Below are 11,641 nucleotides of genomic sequence, written 5' to 3' on the forward strand. Positions count from 1 at the left end.
GGGGAAAAGAAACCCGGATGAAAGCATAACGGCCTAATTTCTAAGCAGCCTATTTTTAATACCCTTCTCGTTATTTTATCAACTCGAAATGGTTTTTTGTATTATCGAAAAAAAAGCATTCATCGTGTAAATAAACATTATACGATACGGATATTATAATTATGTGGAATAATGGAGACGCTTTCTTCGTCTAAAAATAAACATGATAATGGCGCCAAATTCTTGTTCTCCAAGACAACGTAAATTTTACACAACAAAAGAACAAGACAGTGCAAAATTATTTTATAAGGTATAATTCGCGGTTCTCTCTCAAAATTGTGTTTGTTCAAAAGACGTGAAATTGTGAAGTTTAGCAATGTTTAGATCTTAGTAGATTTTTTATTTAAATAAAATTCGAAAAACCTTGGTTTGCTTTTAAAAAGATCAAGGAAATGTTTGTTTTAACAAAATTATAATAATAAATAGTATGTGAAACTTTTTTTCAGTACTTGATTTGAAAATTTCAATATCAAAGTTTTTACAAATTCACAAGCTATTTTTTTTTTATGTCTGTTTCATTCCTAAATAAATTAAATTCTCAATGATAATCTGTAGAATATTATATCTATAGTAATTCCAAGGAAAATTTACAAGTTTCCTAGCATGTGCATTACTTTAATTATAAACATTGTACGGGTTACATAAAATAATTATTCAAATAAATCTGTAACATTGCTTGCACAGAAGACAAAACTAATTCCCGTTCCATCTTTTTCTGTTAATAGCTTGTCAATGTGGTCAATGTGGCACGACACTTGACGGGAGATACTGATTTTGTAATCTGGAGGGGCTGCGATTTGGCATGCAGGTGAATATACCTTGGTGCGCAAAGGATGGGAGCGGATTGTCATGCATTCTAATATGGTGGTTCTTATTCTGTTGTATGCTTGTCGGAATAGAACTTGTTCTTTTTTTTTCCATCTAGGTTCAGTAATAGCTTGCTCGAGTAACTTATAGACTCTGAAAATATTGTTTCAAACACAGTCCAAAGATCTGGGGTGTGGGGTTAAAGGTAAAAGGTAAACTTGTGTTTGAACTATTGAGTCTAGTCCGCTTTAATGTTTTTAGAGATACCAGGGACGTATTTATACAGCATCGGGGAGGGGGGGGGGGCAGTCCCCCTACTTTTTCTCGCAGCATTCATTTTTTTTTAAAATTTGCATATAAAAAGTAAAATTAAGATGGAACTGCCGTCTTCCCTTCCCCAAATCGAATTGGAAGGAAGGAAATTAACAGTGAAATTGATGTTATATGAAATTAGAGGTACGGTGTGCTCTGCCCCCCCCCCCCCCCCCCCAGCTCAACGGATTAGGATTTTCATGATTTTTGAGAAGTTGGTTTGTTCGGTTTTTTATTTTTGCTTGTCAAGATATTGTGGATGAGTTTGCCCCCCCCCCCTTTAAAAAAAAAAAACGATGCTTCGTGCCTGATATATTTTTTCTGCAAAGCGTAAAGTTTAAGGAATGTTCGGTAATGTCTAATAGTTTAATAAAGGTCTATCTTGAGATATAAACAATTTAAATTTATGAAATAATATAGTCTTGAGTCAGGTCTTTAAGTTGCATATCTGCACGAACTGATATGAACTGTTTGGGGGTTGATACTTTAATCTAAAATTAGTTGGGATAGATCAAGATCGAGATATAATTCAGGTATAATTTAGTTATAAAAATTTATAGACAAAATGTAATTATATGTAACTCTTTTACAAAATTTTTGCCATGTATGTATACTACTTTCTAGATATGTATTATAAACTTCCTTGCAAATAATTAAAATAAACAAATCTCTATCAACAATGGACCAAATCTAACAAAATAAGAAAATAGTTGATACTGCCAATTTCGTAAAACCACTGATTACTAGTTGATTGGAGAGAGTGACTTAAAAACCACCTGTCCACTCCAGATTCTCTCCAAGAGAGCTTGACGGACACTGGGACCGTGGCTTGAGACAATTTCATGGATGTTTGTTCAAGGTTAAAAAGGGGGAAACGTTTAATCTGAAGTTTTTTTCAGGCACGTAGCATCGTTTTTGAAAGTGGGGGGGCCAGACCCATCCAAAAAATCTTGACAAGCAAAAAAAAGGGAAATTTAAAGTTTTCCAAAAATCTTCAAAATCCTAATCCGTGGGGGGGGGGGGGGGGGGTAGACTCAGCTCAAAAATAAAAAATAAAAATAAAAAATTCTTCCCTACCAAAATTTTTTCCCTCCAAATCATGAAATTCCTAATCCGTGGGGGGGGGGGGGGGGGGGGGGGGCGGTTACTTCAATTTGACTACTCATTTCCAAATTTTCATACCAATTTTTCACTAACTTCCAAAAAAGTGGGGGGGCCAACTCCATTATAATTCATTTTTTTATATGTAAATTTTAAAAAATTTGCTGCTGCGAGAAAAAGTGGGGGGGGCCAGGCCCCCCTGGCCCCCCCTGATGCTACGTGCCTGTTTTTCAGAGACATATATAACAGAGAGAGAGAGCGAGAGAGAGAGAGAGAGAGAGAGAGAGAGAGAGAGAGAGAGATGTCCATATGAAGTAAGTAAGTTCATTCTTTGGTTGTAATAAGGACTGGTAAGAAAGTAGCAATCTTTGCCCAAAAAAATATCAACTTTTTTCAGCGCTATTCGTGTAACGTTATACTTTCTGTCCGGTAAATACACTCAAATTTAGGTGTATAGATAGTGGATGCCAATCTATATTTACATCGAATATTTCTACAGGATAAAACATCAAAACTTAAGAACAAATCAGTTACACCGGTGATCACCCCGCTCGACGATTGCGTCAAGAAAGACAACCGATTTTGGAACTCTTCAAAAGAGGAGATAGATAGAATACACCCAGGTGTGTTGGTGATCATTGACTCCGAGTCAGATTTACATCCGTCATAGTTTAGTCATGTGGTCTTTGTAATGTTGCAGCTAACCCACCAATTATACATGATTCTAGTAAGTTACATAGAATGTGCTGGTTGTGATGAAAAATTCTGATTTCTGAGTTTTGAGGGCCAAAGTTGCCTAATATAACAGGATGTAAATGTTGTCCACCGTTTATCTAGAGCACTGTCCCTAGTCACTTTGATTTTTGCACCTTCCATGCTTCATTTTGAAATGCGATGCATTTATATCCATCCCTCTATATAAATGTATGTCCCCTTGAGAGGTCTTATTGAAAATTATAAATAAAACGCATTTAATAAAATTTTGGTCTGTTTTCTGACGTAAGTGCTCCAAGGCTACATTTTCATTTGTTATTGGGAAGGGGGAAACAATTTTAAAGAAGAAAAAAAACCTGCTATAGCAAATGGTATTTCTTTCTTGTCTTAAGTAGGCTTAACACTGATTACTGATTTTTGAGGTAAGTTTTGGTGGTAAATTACAGTGATACAAGAACTGAAGTGGTGAACAGAATCCCCATTTACACTGTTTTTTACCCTACTTGGTAACTTCAAACAAAACTAAAGTCCATATGCAGTTTTCAGTTATTCTGTAATGTTCATAAGGTTCACAAAACTATTGGCCAAATATCAATTGGCAAGATTTTACCCATGCACTGTCAAATAACACTTTACTGCTCTAACTCAACATTAGACTATTTTTCCATAGTCTATGGCAAAATTGTATGAAGTTGAGTAAGTTCATTAATTGTTTTTTTTGTAGGCATAAGAAGATGTGATTAATGAAGGGACATAACTCTAGCACAGAGGGCCTGTGTTGTTGCGAGTATGAGAACAACCAAGGAGATAGGAGCCACATCTTGGCCTGCTGTTGTGATTGTGAGGCTCTTGACCAAGCTGCAGAAAGGTGGGCACCTGCTGATAAAACTATTCATTAGAATATTGCATCAGTTTTTGTTGTTTATTGAGTTTTAGTCTACCTGTACTCCTTTGAAGAGTGAAAATATTTCCTATTTGTGTTTTTTCAACAGCAGTATTTGTGGGTTATATTTTAGAATTAGCGATGTACTTGTGTAAAAATGTTCTTTACAGATTTCTGTCACGAGCCAGTTGACTTGATGTATTTATTTGTAATTAATAATACATGTAATTTGTACATTACTATTTTATTATTTAGATCCCTTAAAATTAATCAGTTATTCTTGAATTTATTTTTAAAAACACTATTTTGGAAAATAATTTCTGTAATACTGTAGACTAGGAAACATTGTTTAAAACCAAAGCACTCTGTTTATCTCAACTTTGGTTAACAAAATGTCCTCATTACAAGTATTTCTGATTGAAATTTATTTCAAACGTTTTGCAATTTTTTTCCAAAAAAAAATTCTTCATAAGCCAAGAGTTTCACTTCCATTGTAAAGTAGAACAAAGATAATAAACCCTTGGTTTCCCAAGATGAAATTAGTTCAGATAAATGTTTTCAAAAATTTCTGTAGCTGATCATGGTTTGCTATTTCCCAGGTGTATAACTTGTCAGAGTGTTCCCCAAGAGACCATGGAAAGACTCTTCAAAACCCTAGAGGATCGCTGCCGATTACCGGGAATTCTGGGACAGGGGGCTGTGAAGCTACGACTGGACGTCGTCGTTCCTGTAATCACCATTCCGACCTGTCTGTTCCTTGCCACTCTGGGTCCAGTAATGACTGTTCTTATGTTATCTATCATGCCTGTATTTCTGTTGTGGTTTTACCGACTGTGGAAGAGGAACACGAAACGAGAAAGAACTCTGTTCTTCTACTCCTGGGGACTGATGTCGGTAGTGACCATCTTTGTGGTGTTTGAATCGTGTGTGGTTGGTTTCCGTGAAATCCTTCTGTGGGAACACTTGCTGCTTTTAACTGCTATGTTTCTCATGTTTTATAATTTTGTAAGAACTAAATTGAATGTGCCGTACTTAAAGTCCTCGAAGAGGCAGAAAAACTTTGAAAAGCCAAATCAGTCGGACCGAAGAGTTGTATACACTGACGAAAATGTCAAGGTCAGTTTGGAGGAAATGACAGTGGAGGATTTGTCAGAGTCTGATGTCAAATGGGTCGACTCCAGGCCAATATCAGGTGTGTGAATTAACACTTTCATTTTAAATTTTAGTTAGAATAAGCTGGAATCAATCTATGTTGATCAATGCAAAGATTGACTAATACATCTATTATGGCATGCTAACCACACAGTTCATTCAAAGGGAAATCACTTGTACATATTTTTTTAAATAAATGCCACAAGATGGGCAGTAACACATATTTTTACCCAGTGTTAGATATAGGTAATTTACATCTTCTACAGTTATGTCACAAGAGTACTGTCCACTGTCAAAACTAATGCACCAATTCTGCCTCTATATTTTTTCAACTCGGGTAAAAAACTATGTTTCACAAACATTAAAACTTATGTCTAAGATTTTAAGCAAAGAGTATTTGAAACATATTGACACATTTTGTCTAACATACCATACTTTAAGGGTTCTGTTTTTTGTTACATCATTGTAGAATTATAAATATTTGCAGATGGAAAACTGGTCACATGGTGCCATAATTGTAGCCTGAAAAAACCTCCAAGGTCCGGTCATTGTAACGTGTGTAAAGCCTGTGTGTCTGTCCGTGATCATCATTGTGTGTGGTAAGTGTCATATCTATAAATAGAAGTGAGGAATTCCAATGCTTAGATCTGTCATTGTAAATAAATGTGTGTAAAGCATGTTCGTCTCTAAATAATTATTAATGTGTGTATTAAGTGTTATATTCATAAATATATAAGAAGATTAAGAATCCCGGTGGTCTAGGTCTGGTTAATATAATATGTGTGACACCTGTATATCTGCTTATTGTCATCAGTTTTTAGTCTATTCTAATGTTATTTTTTGTGTAATTTTGAAAAGTCCTTTCTCTATGATTAGTTGATATTCTATATTATAGAAATGATAAAATGTACTGGTAATATTTAGCTCCATGTAAATATATGGCCAATATATTTTTTTCTACACTGGGCTAAGGAAATGGATTGGGAAGCTCCAAAAATGTTACAATTATTATTCCTTGAAGGTTGCTGTAATGAGTTCTTTTTGGATTTTGTCAGCTGAATGAACAATAAGATTTTGTAAAGAAAATAAACAAGTTTAATTTGAAAAAAAATTAATAAACAAAACAAATCATTATTCTCACTCCCCCTTTCACACCACTCTCATTCGAACATAACAAAAAAAAAGAATAATAATTCAATTAAACAAATGAACAAATATCTGATTCTATCAACTAAATTCAAGATTAAATCACACTGTATCAGATATAAAATGGAAGTACGGTAAACTACAAAATGTTGTTTAGAAGTTATTTCAACCAATAAAACTCTTGTTGAAAAATTTACTCAAAAAAATATTAAAGTTCAATAATTCAAAATACCGTGAATTTACAATTACTTCAAATTTAAGCTCAAAAGCATGTATATGAAAATTAGCCTGTAATAACAGTCGCTTTATAACACTTAAAACCTCTCTGAAAATGAACTCAAGGTCACTATGCACTCGAGACGCTCCTGCCCTCGTCAAATTTCCTGTCCCTCTTGTCGCTATCCTAACCGAAAGCCCCGGACTCGCAGGTCTCTCGCTTCCAGTCTACGACACTGCCCGGATAGAAAGCCACGCCCCACTCAGCATAGAATGCGTCCCCGACCTTCGTCAATTGTCCCCACGACCTTCCATAGGAAAATTTCCGTCTAGCACACCAGTCTGTATTTCAGGTAATTGTATCAAACACCCTTACGCACTGAAAAAAACATACTGTGACTAATAAAGTCCCGATAAACATACAAACATACTACCAATTACACTAAGAACTAAATTACCAGCGAAATGTACAAAATAACAACAAAACAACCTTACCGGCTAGGAAAACATGTGCCCGCCTAACAGAATCCAAAATTTCAATGGCTACCCATTTCTCCTTAGTATTAAGCTAACTTGAGATATTCACCATATCTTGAAACAGGAGCTGCAAAACGTGGCACCCGGCTGATGTCGTTACCGGACCCTCTACTAACCACTACACCCAAACCGGTCACTTTAAATACTCGATCTAAAAATAGCACACTCGCCCGACACTCGTCACTCACATACGGTAACCCATTCATAACAAAATTAAAGAGGAACACAAATATAAACACCAGTATATACAAAACTGAATCAACTTTATTACAGTTGCCAAATCATGGTATTGTTCCTAAGGGAAAAAAAAAGCAAGCAATAATTGTATACATGTATTAAAGAGCTCAGTTACAGTGGTGGTGTGTCTTGTTTTTAAAAAATAAAGTCTGATGTAGTCAAATACCCTATACTTACAAACTTCAATGGATATGATGTAAAGACTGGGGATTCTGTACCTCTATATCAAAGATGGTAAACAATGATATTCATCAAAAGTGTCTCTTTGACTGTTTGTAGAAGTAGAAGTTTGTTTTCCAGGATTGATGCCTGTATAGGAGCAGACAACCACCGCAGCTTCATTCTCTCCATGATCCTGTTTGTGTTTTGTGGTTACTATGGAGCCCATCTCTCCATGACGACCCTCTGCACTCCTAAGATGTACCTTGATTGGTTCCTACTGCCCAATGACTGCCGATTTCTCTACATTGATTTACAGTAAGTCTTTAAAACAATCCAAACTGTTAATTAGCTGTTGATTAATGTGAAATTAATGCAAAAGCCTAGTGAATTTTATAAATGATTAAAATCATGTCTTTCAGTTATAAATGAATGTAAAACTTTTGATTTTTATGATCCAGCTGTGGGGCCATAAAATTTGGTAAGCTCCATTTGATTAGAACAATGTACATGATTTTAATTTTCTCAATATGTTCCTTTTGCAAAAGTGAGATTAGGATCAAATGTTAGCTTGTATTATTTTTATGACCCCTGAGCCAGATATTTGATTTGTAACTATATACGAGTATGATAATATTACACTATTTGAACGTGACACTCATTTGTTTGATGGTTTCACACAGGACTTCGGCAAGCTTTGTGGCTTCCTGCTATGCTTTCCTGGCTGCCACGTGCATGCTGTTCGGTCTGCTATTCCAGTTCCTGTTGATTAGCCAGAACCTGACCTCTCAAGAGTTCCACATAGCATCCAAGAGAAACATGCTCAGACATGGTCTTTGTGCGACAAAGAATGTGTATAACCAAGGCATTATTCATAACTGGTTCAACTTCTGGTTAACTGGCCGGATGGATACACGGACTAGTGTCATATCTCTCTGATGTACATCATTAGCAGCTTTTTATTTATTGGACTTTATATCTTTATTTTGATACCTTTTTATAATAGTATCCTTAATAAATCTCCAAAGTAGTTTCAATGCAAGTAATATTTCATTTGTACACTGAATGTAATTCAATGTGTTTGGGTGTGAGCCGAATTTTTTTTTTTCAGTTTGTTATTTGCGCTCTTTAAATTTTTGTCATGTGCTTTCTGACAGTATGCCGTTTGTCAGTGTGCTGTCTGACTGTGCGCTCTTTGTGCACTGCATGTGTGCTGACTTTGACTGTACCTGACTTTGCTGTTTGTCAGTGTGCTATCTGACTGTATACTGTCTGACTGTAAGTCATATATGTGCTGTGTGCTGACAGGATGCTGTCAATGTGCTATCCATGTATGTGCTCATTGCTGGCTTTTGCTGTGTCTGTGCACTGTCTGCTTGTGTCTGTGTGCTGTTTGTGTCTGTGCCTTGTCTATGTACTGTCTGTCTGGCTGGTGTCTGTGTGCTCTCTGTGTGTTGTTTGCTGTGTCTGTGTGCTGTTTGTGTCCGTGCCTTGTCTATGTACTGTCTGTATGCCTGGTGTCCGTGTGCTCTCTGTGTGGTGTCTTTCTGTATATGTTGGCTGTCCGTTTGTCAGTGTCTATACTGATGTTTTGGTTTTGATGTGATTGCCAATACACATTACCTTTATTCCAATAATGCAAAGAATGGAGATTCTTATTTTCTCTACATATATTAAGATAAATCTGAACCATCACACACATGATTACATATATTGTTAGAATTTGAACAGTGCTAGTCTTTTGTAAAGTAGGATGATAAAAGTTTGTAACTTGCTTGCAGTACTAGACAGTCTTCAAAGACATTGATGTAAGTTTTGCATAATAGGAAGCACATTACAAAAAATGACATGGAAATAATAGTTTTCATTTCTTTTGTTGTCATTCAAAATGACATTTCTTAAGCAAATGTACCTCATTTTGTTTTGTAAGGTTGCATATCCTGATACAATATTTTAACCAGTTTGGACAAACCCTTTGCATTGGATTAGTAACATTGCATCTATTTTCAGTGTACCATAGCAAAGAACTAGTCAGTGTATACTGGTATTTATGTATATACACACTATATATGATTTATTGATATCATAAGTGGTTGCGGATTTGCCATGGCATTGACTTATACTTTTGTGATTATTTTTACCATTTAGCATTTATGTAATATCTAAAATGCCTTGAATAAAAACACTAAAGAAATGCCGAGTTCATTGATAATTTATTAATTTGTAACTCACTGTATTTTCTGATCACATTTTTGTCTGGTGTATGGCCATTCATACGATTGTAAACTTCATTCAACTAATCATGCCTCGCAGTAATGCTGGGTATTAAATTAAAAACTTTCATGGTACCAGTATTTGAAAAGATGCACAGAAAAAAATAGTGAAAACAGAATAGGTGACAGTGTGTCCTCATATAAAGAAACAAACTATCAAAATTGCAAATACATGTACATGTTTATATATAATTATATATGATTAATTTGCAATGAAATCATACAACTTTGTTTTGTTGCATGAAACCCCAAAATCAAAACATGGATTTGTTTATTTATTTTTTAACTGTAGAAAAACAATGTAAAACTACCATTGAGAGGTATATTTAATAATAGTGATTCATGTACATTTCAATTATGATGTCTTATTTATTTGAAATGATATCATATTTTACAGAACAAAATATATTGTACTATATTGCTGGTATATCGAGTTGACAGTCGCGAGTTCTGCTGTTCTGTACACGCACAACTTCGTTATTTTGTGCACAAAAAACGTATGAAAGATTTAATTTATACCATTATTCAGTCTATTGATTTACTTTAACAAAAGTTCATTTTATATGATTACATTACTAATGTTTTCATCATACTAGTATTTGCCAAAAATTCTTGCCCACCGATCTTTGAATTTCCACCATTAAAGGAATTCTATGGAAGTTTTGCGACAATCCCGACGATCGACATTGTGTTGTTTCACGTTGAAATAAAGTACAATTCACGTAACGCTAACTTCGCAAGTGCACCAAATCTTGTTTTCTGAATTACAGTTCACACAAAATAAATACCAGCATTAATTTTTTTAGTACACTGGTACAAGTTTGAGTATCATGGCTGCTTTCCCATCTTTGCTAGCCAATGGTCTACGATCCTCTCCTCTCCTCTACGTTCTCTCCTCCCTTGAATTGATTACTAGTATTTAAAACATGTGAATTTGTAAAATTGTAAAACATGTGAATTTGATTTTTTGATTGTTCTGAAAAAAGTTTCACATACTATGTATTAAAGTTATAATATTGTAAAAACAAACTAACCTATTTTCCTTGATTTTTTAAATAAAAAATCTAATAAGATCTAAACATTGCTAAGCTTTACTACTTCACTTCTTTTGAACAAACACAGTTTTGAGAGAGAACAACCAATCAGCGAGTAATATGATGATCAGCATAATTTTTTTTAGCACGGCCAGACACATGCGACAAGCAAACTGGCATGCTGTTAGTAAAACCACTATGCATTTCATTGATGTGAATGCTAATTTGCATACCAAACACAGAACCCAGGAAGGCACTGACCAATGACATTACAGAATTTTTTGAAAGTGAAATCAACACATGGACAGTCCAAAGCCTGATATTTACATTACAAATATTTTTTGCATGTATTAAAGTGTGTGAAAAGATACTGCAGTTATAAGACCGTAACACACACAAGGTACTCAAAGGTTAAAATGACGATTTTTATTATGTCACAAACGTTGAATTAATTTGAACCTATCCTTAGGATAAAATAGAAATTTTGACCTATAAATCACATTTGCAGACAATGCAAGGAGTTAAAAAAATGTTAATATAAGCATTAAATCATTATTTTTTGAAAGATATATTGTTATAACTGCAGCGATGTGTCAAAACGCTGCACCGCTGCAGTTATTACACTATATCTTTCAAAAAATAATGATTCAATGTTAAAATATTTACGTTCTAAATATTTTTTGCATGTAAAGTGTGTGAAAAGATGCTGCAGTTATAAGACCGTAACACACACAAGGTACTCAAAGGTTAGAATGACTAGTTTTATTGTGACGTCACAAACATTGAACGCTGTAAAATGCAAACGTCACAAGCGAGAATCAAAGTGCTTGTGGCTGTTAGAGTAGCTCTTCTATTAATTTGAACTTACCCTTAGGATAAAACAGAAATTTTGACGTATAAATCGCATTAACAGACAAGGCAAGAAGTTAAAAAAATGTAAATATAAGCATTAAATCATTATTTTTTGAAAGATATAATTTCATAACTGCAGCGGTGTGTGCATAAAAATTTTCATAACGCGCGTTACTCAA

At 34.7% G+C, this 11,641-nt stretch overlaps 1 protein-coding gene across 1 annotated transcript; it reads left to right on the forward strand.

Annotated features, from left to right (window-relative positions):
- The first annotated feature begins 2,833 nt into the window (after nucleotides 1-2,833).
- LOC128156432 (palmitoyltransferase ZDHHC23-like) lies at nucleotides 2,834-9,802 on the forward strand. The gene is made up of 6 exons (XM_052818580.1): nucleotides 2,834-2,986; nucleotides 3,698-3,841; nucleotides 4,456-5,048; nucleotides 5,496-5,607; nucleotides 7,445-7,621; nucleotides 7,987-9,802. Exons 2-6 carry the CDS (start codon nucleotides 3,717-3,719, stop codon nucleotides 8,240-8,242), a joined length of 1,263 nt encoding a protein of 420 aa, XP_052674540.1. The 5' UTR covers nucleotides 2,834-2,986; nucleotides 3,698-3,716; the 3' UTR covers nucleotides 8,243-9,802.
- Nucleotides 9,803-11,641: the final 1,839 nt, after the last annotated feature.

This window comes from Crassostrea angulata, chromosome 7, assembly GCF_025612915.1.
Source record: "Crassostrea angulata isolate pt1a10 chromosome 7, ASM2561291v2, whole genome shotgun sequence".
NCBI classification, from domain to species: Eukaryota; Metazoa; Mollusca; class Bivalvia; order Ostreida; family Ostreidae; genus Magallana; species Magallana angulata.